The sequence below is a fragment of the Rhinoraja longicauda genome, chromosome 36, assembly GCF_053455715.1.
Source record: "Rhinoraja longicauda isolate Sanriku21f chromosome 36, sRhiLon1.1, whole genome shotgun sequence".
In the NCBI taxonomy this organism is placed as follows: Eukaryota; Metazoa; Chordata; class Chondrichthyes; order Rajiformes; family Arhynchobatidae; genus Rhinoraja; species Rhinoraja longicauda.
The window spans coordinates 2,030,899-2,057,392 of record NC_135988.1 but is presented as its reverse complement, the minus strand read 5'-3'; the positions used below and the strand labels follow the sequence as shown (position 1 = coordinate 2,057,392).

The 26,494-nt window shown below is 47.4% G+C and overlaps 1 protein-coding gene across 3 annotated transcripts in view; it reads right to left on the bottom strand.

Annotated features, from left to right (window-relative positions):
* The window catches only part of LOC144610171 (STAM-binding protein-like), a 56,287-nt gene that overhangs the window by 8,084 nt on the left and 21,709 nt on the right, over window positions 1-26,494 (bottom strand). For all 3 annotated transcript variants that reach the window (XR_013549400.1, XM_078428723.1, XM_078428724.1), the window contains exons 4-8: window positions 25,891-25,986; window positions 22,630-22,978; window positions 14,647-14,771; window positions 7,828-7,965; window positions 2,727-2,839 (exon numbers count right to left, since the gene is read on the bottom strand). Coding sequence is in view for 2 of the 3 variants with exons in the window: in XM_078428723.1 (XP_078284849.1) it covers window positions 2,727-2,839; window positions 7,828-7,965; window positions 14,647-14,771; window positions 22,630-22,978; window positions 25,891-25,986 (821 nt within the window). In the remaining variant the exon portion in view is untranslated. The remainder of the gene's footprint in view (window positions 1-2,726; window positions 2,840-7,827; window positions 7,966-14,646; window positions 14,772-22,629; window positions 22,979-25,890; window positions 25,987-26,494) is intronic.

Below are 26,494 nucleotides of genomic sequence, written 5' to 3'. Positions count from 1 at the left end.
AAATCTCAAATTGTGGAGTACAGAGGCAAATAATTAAATGATGGGTCTTTGTCCCAAACATTATGGAGGGCACTGTAAGTGTAAATTGTCCTGAGTGCGTGTAGGCCTGTGTTAATGTGCGGGGATCACTGGTTGGTGCGGACGCCGAAGGGCCTGTTTCCGCGCTGTATCTCTAAAGTAAATTAAAGAACCTGGAGAGTGGTTGGGATATGGAAACTGCCTGACTGGCAGAGACTCAACATTTACATGGTATTTAGATGAGCACATGAGCTGCCAAAGTACAAAGGCTACAGCCTAAAGTGCAGGTAAGCGGGATTAGTTAGCTTGGTACTTGGTTGGTAAGGGCAGCATGGGCTGAAGGGCCTGCTTTGGTGCTGTATTCTATGACCAGGAGAAAAAAGTAACGTGATTGGTTTCCAATCCACCATGGCTGCATGGAGAACCATCTCAACGGTTCCTCACTGTGACACAATCTACACCACGAGGGTTGCCAACTTTCTCACTCCAAAATAAAGAATAGGTGACACCGACGCCTCGTGCCCCACGTGACCTCACCCAGCCAGCGGCCATGTGCTCCCGCTCCACCAATGGCGGCCACCAGCCGGGAGGTGGATCGCTACGCAACCTCCGTTAGGCGGTGCCCGGGCCTCCGGATCTACACTGTCCTGGCCTACAGTGGCCCCCGGGCCTATACGGACAAGGGCGGTCCCGTATGGGACAACCAATTTAGCCCAATGTACGGGATGTCCCGGCTGATACGAGACAGTTGGCAACTCAATACACCACCCAAGCCAGAGGCTTTGTGTGAACACCAACAGTAAACTTCAATACATTCAAAACTCCGCTGCCCGTCTACTCACCCACACCCCGATCCGTGACCATATCACCCCCGTCCTTTATAAACTCCACTGGCTCCCCATCCCCCAGAGAATCCAGTACAAAATCCTCCTCATAACCTACAAAGCCCTCCATAACCTGGCCCCATCCTACCTGACCGACCTCCTCCACAGGCACACTCCCACCTGCACCCTCCGCTCTGCTGCTGCCAATCTCCTATCCCCCCACATCCGGACCAAACTCAGATCCTGGGGGGACAGGGCTTTCTCCATCGCTGCTCCCACCCTATGGAACTCACTACCCCAAAACGTTAGAGACTCCTCCACACTCACCACATTCAAAACATCGCTGAAGTCTCACCTGTTCAGTACTGCCTTCAACCACTGAAGGTCACCTCACCTTCTGTCTCCTTTCTCTGTTCGTTTATTTATTTACTTATTTATCTATTTATTAATTTCCCTATGTTCTCTAAATCTCTGTAAAGCGTCTTTGAGTATATGAAAAGCGCTATATAAATAAAATACATTATTATTATTATTATTATATGCATGCTCCCCTCCAACATCATCCATAATTGAAAAGATAATGATTTTCATCAACTGTGTGTCTAAATCTTGGCATTCTACACTCAACAGTATTAGGGGGTACTTGCACTCATTCACAAAGATAGCTCAGCACTGCCTTTAGGAGTATTTAGGAACTTGGATTAAATATTATCCTGACTTCTTAAGCCCAGACCGTGAAAATTGAAGCGAGAAATTGAAAACACCCACTTGCTGGAATCGACTGCATTGGCCATTTTGCCAAGTTTATACAAGACATTTGAACAGAAATGGAGGGGAAAGGTTGAGAGGGATACGAGCCAAATGCAGGCAAATGGGAATAGCAGGGAATGCCAACTTGGTCGACAGGGACAAGGTGGGCGGAAGGGCCTGTTTTCATGCGGTACAGCTCTGCGATTCTATGATTCTATGTGCAGGTGCTAGGTTGTACAGGTTAATAAAAATGTTCTGGCTCCAGGCAAATCAGAAGGCAATTATAGACACAAAATGCTGGAGTAACTCAGCAAGTCAGGCATTATCTCTGGAGAAAATGGATAGGTGATGTTTTGGGTCGGGACCCTTCTTCAGACTGACAGTGGTGTGCGGGGTGTGGGAGAACTGGAAGTGAGAAAAAAAACCAACAGGACAAAGCTGGGCCGGCAACTGATGACCTCAGGCAAGGAAGTTCCCTGAAAGACTGATTGTTGACGAAAGACGGTGTGAGCCCAAGTGGGATGCATCGTTGCGAATCGTGGAACTGGTTAAAGGACTATTAGTGGAGGAAGTGGGGAGGGAGGCATTTATAGAAGTTACCCAAAATTGGAGAATTCAAAGTTCATACCTGCAGGTTGTAAGCTACCCAAGCGGAATATGAAGTGACGTTCCTCCAATTTGTGTGTGGCCTCATTCTGGCAATGGAGGAGACCCAGGACAGAACGGTTAGTACGGGAATGGGAAGTTAAAATGTCTATCAATCGGGAGATCCAGTAAGCCTTTGGGAGGTTTTGTTATAACAGGACATCATGTCATGCTTAAAGAAATGGATTGAATACAGTTTTGGAAGCTCCAATCAACAGCCGGCTTTTTTACACAATGGAAAGCAAGAGAGTTTCCAATTTCCATTGCGATTTCTGCACCTCTAACTTTTAAAATGGGTTTTCCTAATGCAATACAATGGTACTCCATCAAAACGTTTAGTCTTAAACATCTCAATGAGAGAAGTTTTTAACCTCTTATAGTTTTGGGTTACAAGTTCCATCATGTCACCATGATTTAACCCTTTCAACTATACGTGAAGTGAGCATTTGCATCCTTTCAACAGTGAATTTAATCCCATCACATACTCACTCATTGTACTTCGGTGAACAAACTATGGCGATGGCCTCTGGAAGCATGATCTGGTAGGAGCAGTGTGTGTGAAGATCCACGCTGGACAGGAACGCAGTCTGTGTTGGATGGGTCTGGAATTGCACAAACATTGCTTAGTGATAAAACAATGGCAGAGCTAATCATAACTAGTGCTTGGGCATAAAGCACAAACAATGTTTACTTTAGTTTATAGAGACAACATGGAAACAGGCCCTTCGGCCCACCCTGTGCACGCCGACCATCAAACACCCGTTCTATGTTATCTCACTTTCCTCATCCACTCCCTAGACGCGAGGGGCAATTTAAAGAGGGCCAATTAACCTACTAACCCACACGTCTTTGGTATGTGCGAGGAAACCGGAGCACCTGGAGGAAACCCACATTGTCACAGGGAGAACATGCACATTCCACACAGACAGCTCCCAAGGTCAGGATGGAACCTGGGCGTTGTGAGGCAGCAGCTCTGCCATCTGTGCCACTGTGCTGCCCATTGTCAGAGTTCACTATGAAATATCTGATTCCAGCAGTAGAGATACAGAAAGACACGTGTGGAGGAGAGAGAAGCAACCAAGACAAGTCAACAACTTTGAACACATCCCTGGGGTGCAGGTTCCAATCCCCAGGCTTGTCTCCCACACCTGAAAGGAATTCCTGCTTGGTACGTTGAACATTTGATATATCAGTTTCCTTGTAAAACCAGCAGGGACTGTGGAGGTGTGGGTGGGAAGCCAGCTGTTACGACTCATTCATCATTCAGTGTACCCGCATGCCCTACGCGTTGGAGGACATTCCTCGAAGCTCGAGAGATGATTGTATCTCTTGCTACTTTGTTCTCAGTCCTCAATGTTTATGAGGTAACAGGTCCATGAAGTACGGGGATGGAGGGGAAATCATGGACCAGCCCGGACACTGAGGTGCCCAGACCCAGCTGCCCACAGCACCAGGGCACTGAAGAATCCGGGCACTCCCAGACTGGGCACCAAGGCCCCAGGCACCCATCCTGGGCATCAGGGCCCCTAGCCCTGGCATGTTTCTCGTTTGCACTAATTAGGGTTTCAAAGAGCTCATTTGTGTTACAGATTTAAAGGTGATAAGATTCTGCACCATCCTTGTCCCACCTCTCCTCACAAATTTTACAGTCACACAGCATCGAAACAGGCCATTTGGACCAATTCTTCCATGCCAACAAATTGTCCATGGTTGGCCCATATCCCTCTAAACCTTTGATATCCATGTACCTGTCCAAATGATCACTGATCTGGATCCTGTCTCTCTGCCAAACCCTCCCGCGTAGCACTAACCAACTCCCCAGGATGTTGGTCCCCCTCCAGCTCAGGTGAAACACTCCCTCTTGTACAGGTCACCTCAGCTCCTGAAGAGATCCCAATGTAGCAAAAATCTCAAACCCTGTCAAACTGCACCAACTCCTCAGCCACACACTCATCTGTCCTATCTTCCTATTCCCACCAAAACCAAACAAGCCTGCGGAAGACCCAAGGAACTATCGGCGCATCTCACTCCTCTGTGTCCCGTACAAGCTCCTCGAACGGCTTCTCCTGGCCCGGCTCCATCCAATCGTTGACCCTCAACTACCCGCTGAACAAGCCGGATTTCGGCGTGGATGCTGCACCACCCACCAAATAGTTAAGCTGACCAACGACATCGAAGACAGTTTCGAAAAGGATCACAAGACGGGCATCACACTGGTGGGCCTCACCGCCACCTATGATACTGTGTGGCACCAGGGCTTGATCTTGAAGCTCCTCCGCACCATCCCTGACCATCATTTAGTGCGGTTCCTTGCCAAAATCCTTGCCAACCGCAGTTTTGTACTCAAGACCAGCGACGGACAATCTAGCCGACTGCGACGCCTCAGAAACAGAGTCCCCCAAGGCTCGGTACTGGCCCCCATGCTCTTCAATCTCTATATCAGCGATCTGCCACTCACGACCTCGCGCCAGTATGGATTCGCAGATGACTTGGCCCTACTGCACTCGGACAGGAGCTGGTCAAATGTTGAGGATGTGCTCTCGGCGGATATGGAACTTGTCGCGGGCTACCTTAAGACCTGGAGACTAAAACTGAGTGTGGCAAAAACCACCACAACGGCCTTTCACCTGAACAACAAGGAAGCTCAATGCCAGCTAACTGTCACCCTCAATGGGTCACTCCTACCCTACAACCCATTTCCTACATACCTCGGGGTGAAACTAGATCGGCAGCTGACCTACAAGCAACACCTTGAAGCTCTCTGTGCTAAAGTCTCGGCACGGAACAACCTCCTGCGTTGCTTGGCCGGATCGTTATGGGGCGCCAGGACATCTACTCTTGGAACCAGTGCTCTTGCACTCGTGTACAGCGCCGCTGAGTACTCCGCCCCAGCATGGTGCCGCAGCGCTCATACCAGCAAGCTAGACGCCACCCTCACCGACACCACGCGGATCATCACTGGCTGCCTACGTCCTACTCCGACGGATCTCCTGCCGGTGCTCGCAGGTATCGCACCCGCCAAGCTTCGCAGAGAGTTCTTCACTCATAGGCTGGTGTGTAAGGCCCATCAGACGCCAAACATCCTTTGCACCACCTCGCCCAGGATTCACAGCAACTGGGACCTCAACGCCTGTCATCTCGTCACCCTTTCTCCCGTCATGCAGCGACCCTCTGTGGCTCCGGTTTCAACATACTAGGAGCATGGAGAACCAGCTGGGAACAGACATCGCCACCTCCTCAATTCACTGTCGCACCGGACACCACAGCCCCACCCGGCTCGGACATGGCCCGCAAAGAGTGGGTCACCCTGAACAGGGGTTGGCCGGTTCAACGCCAACATGCATCGTTGGGGGTTGCGTCCATCAGCAGCCTGCGTGTGTGGAGCAGACCAGCAAACAGTGCAGCACGTCATTTCCGACTGCACTGTCTTCCGTCCCCCTGGTGGAGGGGTAGACCTCACGGCCCTCGACAACAGCACATTGCACTGGCTACAGCGCCTGGAGGCCGTTACATAATTCCTGCTGCCTCAAACGCAAGAAGAAGTGCACTGGCTACAGCGCCTGGAGGCCGTTACATAATTCCTGCTGTCTCAAACGCAAGAAGATGATGATTCCCACCCTTGATAACACATGATATTGGGTGTCATCAGGAGATTACTACTATAAAGGTCCTGATTTTTAGTCTCTTTCCTAACTCCTCCCTATATTCGCCCCGCAGGACCTCATTCCTTTTCCTACCGTGTCATTTGTGCCAACGTGGACAATGACTTCTGGCTGCTCACCCTCCCCTGAGAATCTTCTGTAGTTGTTCTGAGATATCCTGGAATCCTGGCACCAGGGAGGCCAGACTCTACCCCTCACACCCACCTCTACATGAGCATGAAGGATTCACACATAATGCTGGTGCTGTGGAGGTTGTAGACTGGGAGGAAGTGTGTCCACATTAGAGGTACGGGAAATGTCTCCACTCAGATTGCAGTGTGAACAGCTACTTACCTCACATGTATTTATGTGTGTTGTCTGGTCACTCCAATACAGGAAGTTTGTGGAGGCTTTGTCCCCAGGGGCAATGTGGAGAAAGCAGGAACGAGGTACTGATTTAGGATGATCAGCCATGATCATATTGAATGGCGATGCTGGCTCGAAGGGCCGAATGGCCTACTCCTGCACCTATTTTCTATGTTTGTCGAGGGTGCAAAGGAGGTTTGCCAGAATAATGCATGGATTAGAGGGTATTAGCTATAAAGAGAGGATGGGCAGACTTGAATTGTTTTCTCTTGATCATTGGAAGTTAAGCATTGGTGGACTGACAGAAGTATGAAGAATTATGAGAGACGTAGACAGGATAGGTTGTCAAAACCTTGCTCCCAGTGGAAATGTCAAAGACTAGAGGGGCATAGCTGGAAGGCGAGAGAGGGAAAAATTAAAGGAGACTAGATCAAGTGGACCCGTTGGGCCCAAACCTCTCCTGCATTGGTGCAGTACCCTCTCCTCTCCTCTTCCCCCCTCCTCTTCCCCCCTCCTCTTCCCCCCTCCCCTCCCCCCTCCCCTCCCCCCTCCCCTCCCCCCTTCCTCCTCCCCTCCACCCTCCCTCCCCCTACTCCACCCCCCCTCCCCATCCCCTTCAACCCCCCTTATCCTCCATCCTCCCTCCTCCCTCCCCCCTCATCCCTCCCTCCCTGGGAGATAGATTTAGACTTTAAAATGTGAATAACTTTAAAAATATAACACCGATTTCAATTAAACCTTCCATTCGCACCAAAGGGATGACGGTGAATAAGGTGGGTCTAAAATTGTTGCGCTATCGTGTACCGTTTTGTCTGTAGTTCAGGAACAAACAAACAAACGAGAGTTTTAGTAGTATATAGATATACAAGACACGTTTTTTGTCACAGACAGTAGTGAGTGCCTGGAATTTGCTGCCAGGGTTGATGGTGGAGGCAGATACGAAAGTGCCATTTACGAGAATTGATAGTCATTGTGTTCCTGTGCTGTATAGTTTAATGCTGAGACTCTTTTTGAATTGTCCATTTGCTCACAACTACCACTGGTGAGACCAGTATTCAAATCCCTTGTTAACATTACGAGGTCCAGTCACAGCCATCTGCAGGGAGATATAATAGTATGAGGCTCAGACTGAGTCTGCCTCCACCCAGAGGATTCATGAGCAACTCAACCATCCCTCCTGTTCCAGCTCACTAATCTAAAAGCTGAATCGGTAGTTTCTGGAAAGCTTAAAGAAAATCCCCAAAATGGTGGAAATATCAATATTACACACCTCACCCAAGAGAAAGCAAGAGGCAGCATTCACTTCTCAGCATTCTCAAAATTCCAGCATTTTGCTTTTTAGTAATTCAGCTGCCATTGGACCTCAAAATGATAACAAGGGCATTGAATACTGGTCTTAGTGGTAATAGACAATTTCAAAAAGAGTCTCAGCGATTAAAATGTACAGCACAGAAACCGCCCCCTTCGGCCCACAATACCTTTCTAAATTCTCTTAATTTAGTTTAAATCAGGGATTGTTTCAACAAACTACAGATTACTCGAGCAGTCGAGGTATGTCTAGAGTACAGAAAAGGCCAACTTACATGTATCCAGCCCAGCGTTATCAGGTCATTGTGGTCCTGAATCAGGAACAACTCCTCTTCATTCTCCGTGTTACAGTAGTCAGGACCAGCATTCTGCTTGGGTACGACCACATGGGTTATGGTAAACTCATTCTGCAGCTGCAGAGAAAATAAAGTCATCAGAATTAAGGACATAACAGAAAATGAAGCGGTCGGCCTTTCTTGTCGGCTCTGATATTCCATCAGATCACAGAGCAAGAGTCAAACAGCACAGATACTGGCCCTTTAGCCCAACTCGTCCATGCCGACCAAGGTGCCCCATCTACATTAGTCGCACCTACCTGTGTTTGGCCCATATCCCTCTAAATCTTTCCTTTTCATGTATCTGTCCAAATGCCTTTTAAAAGATGTTATTGTACATGCCTCAACTACCTTCTCTGGCATCCCGTTCCATGTACGCACCACACCAGAAACATAGAAAATAGGTGCAGGAGGAGGTCATTCGGCCCTTCGAGCCAGCACCGCCATTCATTGTGATCATGGCTGATCGTCCCCAATCAATAACCCGTGCCTACCTTCTCCCCATATCCCTCGATTCCACTAGACCCTAGAGCTCTATCTAACTCTTAAATCCATCCAGTGATTTGGCTTCCACTGCCCTTTGTGGCAGAGAATTCCACAAATTCACAACTCTCTGGGTGAAAAGGTTTTTTCTCACCTCAGAATAAAAGGGAGGCCATTTAAAACTAAGACTGTGGCCCCTGGTTCTGGACTCCCCCAACATTGGGACCATTTTTCCCGCATCGAGCTTGTCCAGTCCTTTTATAATTTTATATGTTTCTATAAGATCCCCTCTCATGCTTCTAAACTCCAGTGAATACAAGCCTAGTCTTTTCAATCTTTCCTCATGTCAGTCCCCCATCCCAGGGATCAATCTCGTGAACCTACGCTGCACTGCCTCAATTACAAGGATGTCCTTCCTCAAATTAGGAGTCCAAAACTGTACACAATACTCCAGATGTGGTCTTACCAGGGCCCTATACAACTGCAGAAGAACCTCTTTACTCCTATACTGAAATCCTCTTGTTATGAAGGCCAACATTCCATTAGCTTTAGTTTCTACCGCCAAAGTGAATAATCTCACATTTATCTATATTATACTGCATCTGCCATGCATCTGCCCACTCACTCAACCTGTCCAGGTCACCCTGCAACCTCCTAACATCCTCTTCACAGTTTACACTGCCACCCAGCTTTGTGTCATCCGCAAACTTGCTGGTGTTGCTTCTAATTCCTTCATCCAAATCATTAATATATATGGTAAACAGTTGCGGCCCCAACACCGAGCCTTGCGGCACTCCACTCGCCACTGCCTGCCATTCTGAAAAGGACCCATTTACTCCTACTCTTTGCTTCCTGTCTGCCAACCAATTTTCTATCCATGTCAACACCCTACCCACAATACCATGTGCTCTAATTTTGGTCACCAATCTCCCGTGCGGGACCTTATCAAAGGCTTTCTGGAAGTCTAGATACACTACATCCACTGGCTCCCCTTCATCCATTTTACTTGTCACGTCCTCAAAAAATTCCAGAAGATTAGTCAAGCATGATTTCCCTTTCATAAATCCATGCTGACTTGGACTTATCCTTTTACTGCTATCCAAATGCACCGTTATTACCTCTTTAATAATTGACTCCAGCATCTTTCCCACCACCGAAGTCAGGCTAACTGGTCTGTAATTCCCCGTTTTCTCTCTCGCTCCTTTCTTATAACATTAGCTATCCTCCGTTTTCTCGCTCGCTCCTATAACATTAGCTATCCTCCAATCCACAGGAACTGATCCTGAATCTATTGAACATTGGAAAATGATCACCAATGTGTCCACTATTTCTAGAGCCACCTCCCTGAGGGCCCTGGGATGCAGACCATCAGGCCCTGGGGATTTATCATCCTTCAGTCCCATCAGTCTACCCAATACTATTTCTCGCCTAATGAAAATTTATTTCAGTTGCTCTACCCCCCTAGATCCTCTGTCCTCTAGTACATCTGGGAGATTGTTTGTGTCTTCCTCAGTGAAGACAGATCCGAAGTACCTGTTCAACTCTTCTGCTATTTCCTTGTTACCCATAACAATTTCACCCGTGTCTGCCTTCAAGGGACCCACATTTGACTTTGCTACTCTTTTTCTCTCAACATATCTAAAGAAGCTTTTACTGTCCTTCTTTATATTCTTGGCCAGCTTCCCCTCGTACTTCATCTTTTCAGCCCGTATTGCCCATTTTGTTACCTTCTGATGTCCTATGAAGGTTTCCCAATCCTCTGGCTTCCGGCTACTCTTTGCTGTGTTATACATCTTTTCTTTTAGTTTTATTCCATCCCTAACTTCCCTTGTCAGCCACAGTTGCCTCCTACTCCCCTGAGAATCTTTGTTCCTTTTTGGAATGAAATGATCCTGCGTCTTCCTGATTATGCCCAGAAATTCCTGCCATTGCTGTTTCACCATCAATCCTGCTAGAATCCCTTTCCAGTCTACCCTGGCCAGCTCCTCTCTCATGCCTTCATAGTCCCCTTTGTTCAACTGCAACACAGCCACTTCCGATTTAACCATCTCCTTCTCAAATTGCAGATTAAAACTAATCATATTATGATCACTACCTCCAAGCGGTTCCTTTACCTCGAGTTCTCTTATCAAATCTGGTTCATTGAACAACACTAAATCCAGAATTGCCTATTCTCTGGTAGACTCCATTACAAGCTGCTCTAAGAATCCATCTCGGAGGCACTCTACAAACTCTCTTTCTTGGGGTTCAGAACCAACCTGATTTTCCCAGTCTACCTGCATATTGAAATCCCCCATCACCACAGTGGCATTACCTTTCCTACATGCCAGTTTTAACTCCTGCTGCAACTTACACCCTACATCCGGGCTACTATTTGGGGGTCTGTAGATAACTCCAATTAGTGTCTTCTTGCCTTTACAATTCCTCAACTCAATCCATAGTGACTCTACTTCGTCAGTCCCTATGTCACCCTTCGCAAGGGACTGAATTTCGTCCCTCACCAGCAGAGCTACCCCACCACCTCTGCCCACCTGCCTGTCCTTTCTATAGGATGTATAACCCTGAATATTAAGTTCCCAGGCCCGATGCACTTCCGGCTGTTCACCTTCGCCCTTGAGGATTTTCTGCACTGTCCGTGACATCCTGGATCCTGGCACCAGGGAGGCAGCACACCATCCTCGAATCCCGTCTGTTGCCGCAGAAACCCCTGTCCGTACCTCTCACAATGGAGTCTCCTACTACCACGGCATTGCCTGACGTCGGCCTCTTTGGTTTTGGCTCAACAGCACTTTTTGCTTCGCAAGCCAGTCTGCCGCTCAGTGTGGCAACGTCTTCTTCCCCGACAGCTTCCAAGTGGGTGAACCTGTTCTCAAGAGGCACAACACCCGGGGACCTTTGCACTCCATGTTTCCTTCCCTTTCTCACCATCACCCACCTTCTCCCTTCCAGTACCTTTGGTGTAAAAAACTCACTGTCGGACTTGTCGAGGAACGACTGAGTTTCTCGGACGAACCTGAGGTCATCCACTTGCTTCTCCAGTTCCCCAACACAGTCCTTCAGGAGCTGTACCTGGAAGCACTTCCCATACTTGTAGCAGCCAGAGGCACCAGCAGTGTCCCTGACCTCCCACATCCTGCACGCATCACACTGAATCAGCTTGCTTGGCATTTCCTTCTTGCGTCTCACCCTCTCCAGTGTTTGGTGTAACCTCCTCCCTCAGCCTCCTCGCCAAAGACTCGCACTTCAGACAGTAGACAATAGGTGCAGGAGGAGGCTATTCGGCCCTTCGAGCCAGCACCGCCATTCAATGTGATCATGGCTGATCATTCTCAATCAGTACCCTGTTCCTGCCTTCTCCCCATACCCCCTGACTCCGCTATCCTTAAGAGCTCTATCTAGCTCTCTCTTGAATGCATTCAGAGACTTGGCCTCCACTGCCTTCTGAGACAGTGAATTCCACAGATTTACAACTATCTGACTGAAAAGGTTTTTCCTCATCTCCGGTCTAAATGGCCTACCCCTTATTCTTAAACTGTGGCCCCTGGTTCTGGACTCCCCCAACATTGGGAACATGTTTCCTGCCTCTAACGTATCCAGCCGCTTAATAATCTTATATGTTTCGATAAGATCCCCTCTCATCCTTCTAAATTCCAGTGTAGACATGCCTAGCCGCTCCAGTCTATCAACATACGACAGTCCCGTCATTCCGGGAATTAACCTAGTAAACCTACGCTGCACGCCTTCAATAGCAAGAATATCCTTCCTCAAATTTGGAGACCAAAACTGCACACAGTACTCCAGGTGCGGTCTCACTAGGGCCCTGTACAACTGCAGAAGGACCTCTTTGCTCCTATTCTCAACTCCTCTTGTTATGAAGGCCAACATTCCATTGGCTTTCTTCACTGCCTGCTGTACCTGCATGCTTCCTTTCAGTGACTGATGCACTAGGATACCCAGATCTCTTTGTACTTCCCCATTTCCTAACTTGACACCATCCAGATAATAATCTGCCTTCTTATTCATACCACCAAAGTGGATAACCTCACACTTATCCACATCAAACTGCATCTGCTATGCTTCCGCCCACTCACACAACCTGTCCAAGTCACCCTGCAACCTCATAGCATCTTCCTCACAGCTCACACTACCACCCAGTTTTGTATCATCTGCAAATTACATTTAATCCCTTCATCCAAGTCACAGGGCACTTAGAATCGCAGCCAAAGACTCGCACTTTACTCACAGGGCACTTCCCTCGACAGGGCCACACCCCTTGAGCAAGCATTGCTTATATCAGATGTTAAACTGTCCAATTTACCAATCTTCCAATCTAATTGTTCAGCCAATCCCCACATTCACTCCTAACCTGCCTTCCTCTGATGAGCTTGAAGGTATGTGCTTTGCCCGACCTGCACTCAAAGACTGCTAACCTGCCGTTTGCACTCTTTTTATACCTGCACTACCTGTGACTCACCAAGTCCAGCCAACAGTCGTTCTCGCTGCTGCTTTGCCCGACCTGCACCCTCTCTGGGAAAAGATTGTCCCTCAGGTTCCTATTAATTTGTTCTCCTTAAACCTATGACTTCTGGTTCTTCATTACCCTGCTCTGAGTAAAACACTGTGCATTTACCCTATGATTTTACACTACAGGATCATGCCTCATCCTCCTGCGCTCCAAGGAACTAAGCCCAAGCCTGTCCAACATCCCCCTATAGCTCAGGCCCTCAAATCCTGGCAAAACTCTTGTAAATCATGATTGATATTTTTGTTTGAACACAATGCCATTTCCCTGTATCAACCACCACTCCCAAATTCCCGCACGCCAAAAGTCCATGGAATCAACCTTGAACACAGCCAGCAACTAGGTCTCCACATCTGTCATGGCTGTAATAGAAAACAGAAAAGTACAGCACATTCTCTGTGCTGAGCACGATGCCCAAATACACTAATCCCATCTGCCTGCATGCAATTCATGTCCCTCTATTCCCATGTGCCTATCTAAGGGCCTCGAAAACACCACCGCTGTCTCCAACATCACCTCTGGCAGCGCGTTACCCGCTCGTCCCTTTAAACTTTGGCCCTCTAACCTTCTAGTCTGTGATATTTCTACGGGGGATAATGGTTCTGACTGTCTACCTCTCCTCTCCTCTTTCACGTAAACAGTAGTCAGTATCTGGAATGAGTGGCCAGAGGTGGAGGAGGCCAGAACAGGAACATCTGGACAGATACTTGACTATGCAGTACACAGACCAATAGGGAAGTAATGCAGGCAAGTAGGATTAGTGATGGTCGGCATCAATGTGATGGGCCAAAAGGCTTGTCTCTGCTGCACAACTCATGACGTCAATTGGAAACTCTGGTCCCACATGCATGTTCTCTACTGCTTGGCTCTGGGCCCTGTCTCCTCTCCCAACTAATCAGCAACAAGGCATAACTCTGGAGCATGATGAGAATGCGTTCCACATCCCGCATGGGTGTCACTGCACTTCAAACATCCTCCAGGGCATAGCTTTAAGGTGAAAGGGGCTGAGGGACCTTGCAATGGCAGCTGAGGAAGGGGGAAACGTTATCAGACAGGACGCAGGCGGTGCTCAATGAGTACTGGAAAGGCACCAGGACAGCAGAGCGGGTGTGGAGAGAGACTGGATCTCCCAAAAGTGTGCAAGAGGTGAGGTATAGGAGTTCTCAGTGAAGATGTCGATGGGAGGGGTGGAAGGTGGGCAAGTACATTGTGTATCCACCTATCACTCGTCCGGCTTTGTCCTCCCCATGAGAATGTCCAAACTCTGTACAGACGGCACCCGTGGTCAGGATTGAACCTGGGTCGTGGCGCTGTGAGGCAGCACTGCGCTACTGTGCCACCCTGAACATGATCATGCCATCTAATGAACGAACAGCAACTAACGGGGAAATTTAGAAATAACAACACTGTTGTCTAACCTGTTGATTTCGGAACAAAACTTAAACAACAATGAATGTAGGAAGGAACTGCAGATGCTGGTTTAAGTCGAAGATAGACACAAAATGCTGCAGTAACTCAGCGGGACAGGCAGTATCTCTGGAGAGAATGGGTGACGTTTCGGATCGAGGAAGATGGCTCTCGACCCGAAATGTCACCCTTTCCTTCTCTCCAGAGAAGTTGCCTGTCCCGCTAAGTTACTTCGGCATTTTGCGTCTATCTTAAACTGTAATGAAGTGAGTTCACACGATTACACGGCTGTTCACCATTCTCGGAAGGAATTCACACTGGTCACATCACGCCTGCTTTGCCCTTACCAATTTTCCACAGAGGATCCCACAGGTTTCCACACCTTTGTCGGTATTGGGCTCAGCGAGCTGGAGAAACTGCTGACACAGGTCTTTGGAAACTACCACGTTACGGAGTTTGTCTGCAGAAAAATCTGGAACAGAAATCCGAAAGGATCATGTGCATACAGCATGCAGCAATTATTCGTTACACATGACTGAACACATCTGCAGCAATAGAAAATGATGAGAGGCAGAGGGAGGGTGGGTACCCAGTGTCTCTTTCCCATGGTGGCAGTCCTTCTCCACTCCTGAAACAAGAGGGAGGGGGTTGAAAGGGGACATGACGGATACATTTTTCACGTAAACAGTAGTCAGTATTTGGACTGAGTGGCCAGAGGTGGAGGAGGCCAGAACAAGAACATCTGGAGAGATACTTGACTATGCAGTACACAGAGTAATAGGGAAGTAATGCAGGCAAGTAAGATTAGTATAGAAAGGCGCGATGGTTGGCATTGATGTGACGGGCCGAAAGGCCTGGCTCTCTGCTGCACAACTCCTTGACTTGTCAATTGGAAACTCTGCTCCCACTGCTTGGTTCTGGGCCCTGTCTCCTCTCCCAACTAATACCATAATCTTAAGGTCAACTGATAAAGATGAATTATTAAGAGCTAGAAATTAAAAGGTTTGAGTATTTGTGGCTACAGTATTTGTGGGAAAAAGCTACTCATGCCATTTTCAAATGAGATCAAGCCATTTTACTATAACAACAGTTTAAAGACGTTTGGACAGTACATGGATAGGAAAGGTTTAGAGGGATTTGGACCTAATGTGGGCAGGTGGGACTCCTGTAGATGGGCAGTCTTGGTCGGCATTGGCAAGTTGGGCCAAAGGGCCTGTGTGCCATATGTCTGTGTGCTGAAGGGTCTTGGCAAATGTCAGGAGGCACGTAAGTGACAGCTGCACAGTGGGCAGTGCACGGTCACTCACTGCAGCCTCCTTGTCCAGCCATGCACACTGTTGAGCTGCCTGGACCTCCAGCCAGGAGGGGCGCCGAGGAGCAAGGTTGGCCATCGCAAGCTCACGGCGAGCGCCACAAAGCCGTCCAAGAGAGGACCTGGCGATGAGTGGTCGAGCACGGGCCCACGGTGATTTCCGGAGGCCAAACAGGCTCGCGATGAGCGCCGGAGATCAGTCGAGGACACATCACCGAGAACAAAGAGGGGCCCGACGTAGGGGGGCCACTGAGAACAAAGAGGGATAACTGGGACTACATTGAACACTTTGTAGGCACCCTATTACATCTATTTTGTATAAATTGCAAAACAAAGAATTTCACTGTGCCATATCACATGTTATAATAAAGCATCAATCAACCAATCCAGCGCAGGGCACATTTACACCACAACAGAACACTGGCGTTTCCCAATGAATGGCGACTGCAGGATCACAGTCAAAGGTCTCCAGGGCAACACGGACAGCCCTGCTATTGCAGACACGTGGGCATCCGAACAACCAAGCTGCTTTGTGCAGGGGCTGATGGGAAATGAGCCACTGAAGCCTTTACCTGCTTTCGGATCCAAGTTGATGCAGAGGAAAAGACATTGCCTCAGTAGAAACATAGAAAATAGGTGCAGGAGTAGGCCATTCGGCCCTTCGAGCCTGTACGCACCGCCATTCAATATGATCATGGCTGATCATCCAGCTCAGTAACCTGTACCTGCCTTCTCTCCATACCCCCTGATCCCTTTAGCCACAAGGGCCACATCTAACTCCCTCTTAAATCTAGCCAATGAACTGGCCTCAACTACCTTCTGTGGCAGAGAATTCCAGACTCACCACTCTCTGTGTGAAGAAATGTTTTCTCATCTCGGTCCTAAAAGACTTCCCCCTTATCCTTAAGCTGTGACCCTTGGTTCTGGACTTCCCCAACATTGGGAACAATCTTCCCGCATCTAGCCTCTCCAACCCCTTAAGAATTTTATATGTTTCAATAAGATCCCCCCTCAGTCTTCTAAAGTACTTGGGACTTGCCAATTTTTGTATGGAATGCAAAACAAAAGAATTTCACTGTGCAAGTATTCATCTCTGTAGATGCATGTATAAGTGCAGCAGCTTTTTGGTCTGCCCTCTTGGGAGCTGGAAATTAAACGGTTTGAATATTCGCGGGTACAGTATTTGTGGGAAAGAGCTGCTCAAGCCATTTTCAAATGATCTCGATAAGACCACAGATTTGCACTTCCAATGAAAAGATTCATGAGTGGTGGTCGGACACAAGAACTCGACGATCACAAGAGATCTTCATCCTCGTCAAAGTGCTGTTGGCTGTGCAGCTGTTTATATGTAGGCCCCAACTCCACACATCCCTCACAAGGCAGGAGGGAGGTGTGGCAAACAATGATTGCTCTTTGGCATAGTTTCTTGCGTTGGCATGGAAATAAACTGAAATGACTGCATTTTTCAAATAATTATCAAGGAATGTGCTATTTAACATTCATGGGTGGAAATGAGCCATTCTGCTCCATCTGCCCTGACTGATGTTTAGAACCTCCGTCCTCCCACATTAAATTTTCAACATATTATTCTCAACTTTATTCCTAATCATTTCACCAACCTCTCTTCAACGGCATCCATGCTATTTAATGATGACATAAAACATAAGGAAGCAAGTGGTGAGGAGACCAAAAGGGGATTGCAAAGGGGACATTGATAGGTTGGATTTTTGGCCAGATATTTCGTAAATGGATGATGTGTGAACCTGTCCATTTTGTTAGCAAAAATAAGAAATGCATATTTGAGAGATGACATAGATCTGTGATGTAGAGGATTGGGATGCCTCGGTGTGTGGTTTCAATGAGATTATATGCAGGCATAGCGACTAATTAGGAAAATCCACGTCTAAGAGAGGCATGGATAGAGTAGACACACCACACACTACGGATACTGGAACCCAGAGCACAATACAAAGTGCTGGAGCAACTCAGCAAGTCAGAAAGCATCTCTGGAGGACAGGGATAGTCAACATTTCTGGGTTGAGATCCTTCTTCAGACTGATGTGTAGGAGAGAGAAAGCTGGAAAAGAGGTGGTGACCGAACAAAGCATGGCAATTGATACAAGATACAACTGAAAGTTAGGGTGGACCAAACCTTTTCCCAAGGGTGGAAATGTCAAAGACTAGCAGGGATAGCTTGAAGGTGAGAGTGCCAAAGTCTAAAGATGATGCGCAGGGCAAGTTTTTTTAAATTAACAGAGAGTGTTGGGTGCCTGGAACGCACTGGGATCGAGATGGATAAGAGGCTTTTAGCTGGCACATTGATATGCAGGGAATGGAGGGAAATGGATCACGTGTGGGCAGAGATTAGTTAGTATCATGTTCAACACGGACATTGTGGGCCAAAGGGCCTATTCCTGTGCTGTTCTAAGTTAATGATGTTATTGTTTATTGTTCCAGGAAATAAATATAAAAGTAGAAATGACATGCTTCAGTTACTTAGGGCATTGTGAAACCTCATCCTTAATACTGGGGCTTACGTTGTCGACCTCCCCGTGGTGAGCCCCGTCAACTGACCTCAGTCAGGCGAACGACAACAAACAGACAGCAGAAGTAGAAGCAGCTTCATAACTTCTGCTGCCTCAAACGCAAGAAGAAGAAGGAGATCCTTAATACTATAAACAGTATTGTTATGCTTATTTAAGAAAGGGCATTACTGTGTCAGATGCAGATCAGAGGTGGTTTACTTGGCTCGAATGGTGGTTTGCCCCACAACAAAAGATTGGACAGGCTTTGAGGTGAGGAAACAAAGTTTAAAGGAGATGTGGGGGGGATGATGTTTTTTATACTGAGTGGCGGTGATGCCTCCTCTGGGATTTTGAAGAATGGTTGAAAATGCAAGATCTGGGTGGGTCTTGATGGGGAGACAATGTGTAATTTTGTGCAAGAATTGAGAGCAGAACATCACAGTTTAAAAATAAGGAGACACCCATTTAAAAGGTAATTGTTTTTCTCTCCAATGGCTGTGATCTACGCAGTGCATTTCCCATTGTGCTTTCAGGAAATAAGTCCGTGAATATTTTTAAGGGTGTAGTACGGAGATGCTTGAGAAGTGGGTGAAAGATCATTGTGGGTGGACAGGAATGCCAGGTTGAAGTTACAATCAGATTATTCATGATCCTATTAAATGGCCAACTCTCTCCCCTTGCTCCTACTCGATGTCCATAATCTTCACCCCACTTGTCATTGTGGGACGTCTCTCCTAAATTCCTGGTTCGAACAGGACATCGTAATACATGGCAAAAAAAAACGCTATATAGATACAGCCTGCCTCCTCGTTTAACAAAAGAGAATGGCTAGGCCATTTTGAAAGCCAAAATCTGTCGATGCCAGAAATCTGAAATAGAGTCAAAGAGTCACACAGCACGGAAACAAGCCCTTCAGCCCAACTTGCCCATACTGACCAAGATTCCCCAATTACACTAATCCCATCTGCCCACTTTTGATCCAGATCCCTCTAAACGTTTCCGATCCAAATGTCTTTTAAATGTTGTTATAGCATCTGCCTCAACTGCCTCCTCGGGCAGCTCGTTCCAGATACCCACCATCCTCTGTGTGAAAATATACAGAAAATGCTAGAAACACTCTTTAGGTCATACATCAATAGTAGAGAGAGAAACAGAGTTAATGTTTCAGTCAGCAAAAGTCAGAAAAAAATTATAGGCATGCCAGCTATCGAAAAATAAAAGACTGTGCTGGAAATAGTCAGTAGGACAGGCCTCATCAGGGGGAAGAGAAACATTTAATATTTCAGGTCAAAGACCCTTTGTCAGAACTGGGAAGGAGATAAAAAGCAGCTTGTTAAGCTACAGGGACGTAGTGGCGGGGATGTCTCAGGGTAGAACAAGGGGATCACGAGGATAAACTGTGAACAAGGTTATGTTGTGACTGAGTGAATGGGAGCAATCAGTGAGAACATGGACAAAAGGTCAGAGTTGGGAAATCCAAAGCAGGAAGACGTGTTCACATCTTCCACTCCCAGAGGGGAAACCAGAAGATAAGTAATGACACAGGTGGACCACAGATAGAGAGGGCGACAAATCTAGTTAACTCAAGTTGTAGAGTCCAGAACACAGACCAGAGAACAGTGCAGCACAGAATAGGCCATTCGGCCCACAATGACATTGCCAAAGATGATGCCAGAATAAACTAATCTCATCTGCCTGCATGTGATCCATATCCCTCCATTCCTTGCATCTTCATGGTGTATCCAAAAGCCTCTGTATCTGCCTCCACCCCCTCCCCTGGCAACGTGTTCTGGATGAGCACCACTACCTGTGTAAAACAAAAATTTGCCCTGCATATCTCCTGTATACCTTTCTCCTCTCACCTTAACGCTAAGCCCCCTAGTCTTTAACATTTCCACCCTGGGGTACAGGTTCTGACTGTCTCCCCTCTCTTTGCCTCTCACCATGTTATATACTTCTATCAGGTCTCCCCTCAATCTCCAGCACTCCACAGAAAACAATCCAAGTTTGTCCAGCCTCTCCTTGAAACTAATATGCACTGATCCAGGCAGAAGCTACACACGCGCGCACATCCCAGCACAGATTCCTGCAGAACTCCACTAGTCATAGATCTCCAGCCAGAACAATGGTTTCCATCACAACCCTCTGTCTTCCATCAGTAAACCAGTTCTGAATCCATACGATCAAGTTACCATGAACGTTGTGCACCTTAATCAGCCTATCATGGATAACTTCATCAAATGCCTTACTAAAATCTATGTAGTTAGCATCCACCACCCCACCCTCATCAATCACCTTCAACACTGTCTCACAATATCTTGATGAAGTTAATCAGACATGACCTGCCTTGTACAAAGCCATGCTGACTGTCCCTAATTAGCACATTCCCTTCCAAATGGGAGTAATCCCGTCCTGAAGAATCCTCTCCAACAGCTTCCCAACCAAGTTTACAATCTCTTGGTCATCCAAGGTTCGCTTACCTTATCCCTCCTCCTTACTTTTTAGTTTAGTTTAATTTAGAGATACAGCGCAGAAACAGGCCCTTCGGCCCACTGAGTCCGCACCGACTAGTGATCTCTGCACATTAACACTACCCTACACACACTGGGGACAATTTGACATTTTTTACCAAGACAACCTACAAACCTATACGTCTTTAGAGTTTGGGAGGAATCTAAGGAACTCGGAGAAAACCCGCGCAGGCCACGGGGAGAACGTACAAGCTGCTGAGCCACCATGCCGCCCAAATGTTGCTGGAACATGCCAGTGCAGAACTTTGATCAACTGGCCTGTAAACGACTCGCATGTCAGGCGTGGACTTACCCAGTTCCCAATTTACTCTCCCTAGCTGCCTAATAACATTGTTATCTGAGAAGAAACTTTTTCATCCAGAGTTGTGAATTTGTGGAATTCTCTGCCACGGAGGGCAGCGGAGGCCAATTCACTGGATGAATTTAAGAGAGTTAGATAGAGCTCTGGGGGCTAGTGGAGTCAAGGGATATGGCGTGAGATAAAGTTGCCTAATCTTAAACTCTAGAAACCGACTGCACAGCACCCAGCTGATAGTTCTTCTCAACAAGATGCCTCTGATTGTAGAAAAATCTCCTAAAAACAATCTATACGTCTATTTATTTTTACGACTTATTCGTGAGGCCATATAAAGCGCGGGACCAGCGACAGGAGCGGGACTGTGCATCACAGACAAGGGAACAGGCCCCAGGCGAGTGACCAGGTGATGGGGCGGGGGCCATGGGAGTGGGCACTGCGGGCCTGCTCCACCAGTTAGGGAGGTTGTGGCTGACCTGGTATCCCCTCTACTTCCCTGCACTCCGTGTCCACACATCCACACATCTATCAGTCTAAGCCTTGAATGGGTTTAACCATTGAGCATCAAAGGCCACGGACGGATTGTGGCACTGATGCCCCCTGGGTGGGCTTCACCACCAACCTTTCAGTTCACACCCAGACTACAAACCCACTGCACCAGACTAGGAAAGAGAGCCAACCCCTGTCCGTCACAACACCCATGTCGAATACATAGTCTATTTTAAAGCGATACTCGGGTCATGTTGAGTCCAGAGGTGGTTTACGAGAATGATGCCGGGGATAATTGGGTTAACGTACAAGGAGCATATGATGACTCTGGAGTTTAGAAGGATGAGAGAGGGAGATCTCACTGAAACCTACCGGTTCATGAAAGACTTAGACAGAGTGGATGTGGAGAGAATGTTTCCAGTAGTGGGAGAGTCTGGGAACAGAGAGCACAGCTTCAGAATAAAAGGAGATACCTTTAGAATGGAGATGAGGGGGGCTATTTCTTTAGCCAGATGGTGGTGAATCTGTGGAATTCATTGCCACAGACGGTTGTGGAGGCCAAGTCATTGGGTATTTTTAAAACAGAGATTGATAGCATCTTGATTAGTAAGGGCGTCAAAGGTTCTGGGGAGAAGGCAGGAGAATGGGGTTAAGGGCGGCACGGTAGCGCAGCGGTAGAGTTGCTGCTTTACAGCGAATGCAGCGCCGGAGACTCAGGTTCGATCCTGACTACGGGTGCTGCACTGTAAGGAGTTTGTACGTTCTCCCCGTGACCTGCGTGGGTTTTCTCCGAGATCTTCGGTTTCCTCCCACACTCCAAAGACGTACAGGTATGTAGGTTAATTGGCTGGGTAAATGTAAAAATTGTCCTTAGTGGGTGTAGGATAGTGTTAATGTACGGGGATCGCTGGGCGGCACGGACTTGGAGGGCTGAAAAGGCCTGTTTCCGGCTGTATATATATGATATGATGATATGAAGAGGAAAAGATAGATCAGCCATGATTGAATGGCAGAGCAGGCTTGATGGGCCGAATGGCCCAATGCTGCTCCTATATCTTATGATCTTATGTTAGCACTCCTTAATTACTGAATACTCATGAACTCTACTACAAATAACATTGTTAAAGCCGCTGGTTTTGCGACGTCTAGAGTCAAGTGTGAATAAGAGCGGGCCTCACTGTTCCAGTTGGTTCCAAAGGATGTGGGCTTTGTTGAACGATCTACGGCAGGTGGGCCAGTGTTTGAGACACTGGCGGCAGGCGACAGCGGGGCGCGGTTGTTCGGTGGTCTCTCAACGGCAGGTATTAGCGGGCAGTCCTTCGAAGAGGGAGGAATGTCTGGTTTTGCGTATTCCTCCAGCACCTTTAGCCGTTCCTTCTCCAGCTGTTGGCGCCGGATCATCTCCTCAAAGGCATGGAACTGTTCCTGTTCCGCTTGTTGCTGCCGCATCCGTGCCACCCTCTGTTTCTCATCTTCAACCTGTTGCTGCCGGGCCAACTCGGACGAAAACTCCTCAGTTTCCCTCTGCTGTGGAATACAAACATGATGACACCAAGTGATTCAGCTTGGTCCCTAGGGACAGTCACAGTAGTTTTACATTTCATCAATTAGTGTCTGTTGATCCAACTTACAACAGTGACCATTCCTAAAGACAGTCAGCTGATGCAACACATAACATCCTAAAGGCTGGGCAAAGCTTCATAAAGTTGGTCTGTTCTCTTTCTCCAAAGCTTTGCTACCAGAAAAAAATCAGTCAGCCAGCAATTTGAAAAGCCTCCTTCAGCATTTAACGGCTGTTGCCATCAACCCAAGGACCAGTTTAGAACTCGACCAGTTCAAAGATGAGCCAGATTTGTGAGATCAAGGAATTTCTGGGCATTTGTCCCAATTAAACTCCGTCTGCCATTTCTCTGCCCACATCTTTAACTAATCTACATTCCACTGTACTGTTGGCAACCTAACTTACTACTCACTATTCCACCGATTTTTATATAGTCTGTAAACTTACTAAGCAGATACTTACATTTTCATTCATATCATTTTTATGTATGGAGGTCCCAGAACTGATCCTTGCAGAACACTTTGGCGGCAAGAACAAGGAGGCAGATTATTAGCTCAATGGTGTCAGATTAGGAAAAAGGGAAGTGCAACGAGACCTGGGTGTCCTTGTACACCAGTCACTGAAAGTAAACATGCAGGTACAGCAGATAATGAAGAAAGCTAATGGCATGTTGGCCTTCATAACGAGAGAATTTGAGTATAGGAGTAAAGAGGTCCTTCTGCAGTTGTACAGGGCCCTGGTGAGACCATATCTGGAGTATTGCGTGCAGTTTTGGTCCCCTGAATTTGAGGAAGGATATCCTTGCTATTGAGGCAGTGCAGCATAGGTTCACGAGGTTAATTCCCAGGATAGCGGGACTGTCATATGAGGAAAGATTGGAAAGACTGGGCTTGTATTCACTGGAATTTAGGATGAGAGGGGATCTTATAGAAACATGTAAAATTATAAAAGGACTGAACAAGCTAGATATCATATCATATCATATCATATCATATATATACAGCCGGAAACAGGCCTTTTCGGCCCTCCAAGTCCGTGCCGCCCAGCGATCCCCGCACATTAACACTATCCTACACCCACTAGGGACAATTTTTACATTTACCCAGCCAATTAACCTACATACCTGTACGTCTTTGGAGTGTGGGAGGAAACCGAAGATCTCGGAGAAAACCCACGCAGGTCACGGGGAGAACGTACAAACTCCTTACAGTGCAGCACCCGTAGTCAGGATCGAACCTGAGTCTCCGGCGCTGCATTCGCTGTAAAGCAGCAACTCTACCGCTGCGCTACCATGCCGCAGGAAAAATGTTCCCAATGTTGGGAGAATCCAAAACCAGGGGCCACAGAGTCTAACAATAAAGGGAGGCCATTTAAAACTGAGATGAGAAAACAACTTTTTCACCCAGATAGTTGTGAATTTATGGAATTCGCTGCCACAGAAGGCAGTAGAGGCCAATTCAATGGATGAATTTAGGAGAGTTAGATGGAGCTCTAGGGGCTAGCGGTATCAAGGGATGTGGGGAGAAGACAGGCACGGGTTACTGATTGTGGATGATCAGCCATGATCACAATGAATGGCGGTGCTGGCTCGAAGGGCCAAATGGCTCCTCCTGCACCTATTTTCTATGTTTCTATGTAACACCATTGGTCATGGACCAAGAGTCAGAAAAACTCTCTCTGCCACTCCTCTTTGTGTTTTACGGCCAAGCCAATTTTGGATCCAATCCACCAACGTACTGTGGATCCCACGTAACTTAATCTTCTGGACCAGCCCACCACAGAGTACCTTGCCAGATGCTTTACTCAAGTCCATGTATACAACATCCGCTGCTCTACTCTCAATCATTGTTGTCACCTCCTCAAAATATTTCCTCAAATTTGTGAAACAGGTCTCCCATGAACAAAGCCATGCCAACTAAGGACAGCACAGTAGCACAGCTGGTAGAGCTGCTGCCTCACAGGCCGGAGACATGGGTTCAACCCTGACGTCAGGTGCTGTCTGGGTGGAGTTTGCACCTTCTCCCTGTGACTGCCCAAGTTTCCTTCGGCTGTTCCGGTTTCCTCCCACATCTCAAGGTGGGGGTTTGTAGATTAGTTGTCACATTTCATTTCTCTTCCTTCCATACCGGACACATTCTTCTCTCCTTTTCATCACTGGCCTTTATCCATCCATGTGCCAATCAACCCCCCACCATCACCTGTATCTACCTATCATTTGCTAGGGTTTGGTCTCTATAAATTGCCTCTAGGGTGTAGGGAATGAATGAGAAACTGGGATAGCATAGAACTAGTGTGAATGGGTGATCGAAGGTCGGCATGGACTCAGTGGTTCGAAGGGCCTGTTTCCAAGCTGCATCTCCACACTAATCTATCACCAGTAAGTCCATGTTTTTCCAAATGCAAATAAATCTTCTCCAATAATGACCCTATCACTTATATAAGGTTCACCGACCTATAATTTCCTGGAACAAAAACAGTACACGCAGTGCTGGAGTAACTTATCAGATCAGGCAGCATCTCGTGAGACTAAGGATTAGATGACATTTTGGGTTGGGACCCTTCTTCAGCTTTCCTGGTTTGTGCCTGTTCCCCTTATTAAACAAAAGAAACAACGTTGGCTATTGTCCAGCCCTCTGGGACCTTGCCCATGGTTAAAGAGGCTATTCAGGTCCCAGTAATCACATCACGTGCTTCCCTCAGCATCCTGGGAAGGATCTTTACCTGGGAACATATTCACCGTAATGTTTTTCAAGACAACAAACACTTCCTCCTCCTTAATATTAAAATGAAGGCGGCGACATCACTGTCTAAAGCCTGGGGAAGGCAGGTACCAGTAGCTTGTGCTACAGAGCAACAGTTTGTGCTGAGCCACGCTTACCTGCTGCTCCTGGTACTCTGCAAACTCGATGCCATATCTCTTCAGAAGCTCACCCTTCAACAGCTCAGCCTTTGGGAAGGCAATTTCTTTTAGCTTCTAGGAAAAGAAAAACAAGATTCCAACACGTTACCTAATTTGGCATTCCAATATCAATTGCCAATGTAGATTTAGCACAATGCTCAATTCAAAACCATTCACAATCTAACAATTGCTGTGATAGTCAGAACGTTCCAGCACAAATTGTAAACCAGGTTCTTGCCAGGGATTCCCTGACAGTTAAGTCCTCGCTTGCTCAGTGTGAGCTCATGAAGGCAAGCAACAGAGATTCGAGTCTGAAGAAAAAGGCCTGATTAGAAATATCCATGTCCTCCAGAGGCCTAGCTGAGTTACTCCAGCACTTTTGTTTTGACCAAACGAGCCAGCCATTCAGCCCACCCTGCCCATGCTGGTTGAGCAAGGATTACCCAGTTTGTTGCCACAATCCTGCTCCAGGTTTGGACCCATGATCATGGATTGTCAAGTGCACACCAAGCACTTTTTAAAACATGCTCCCTCCACCAGGCTTTCTGCAACGTCACACGCAGCACTGGGACAGAGCATACAA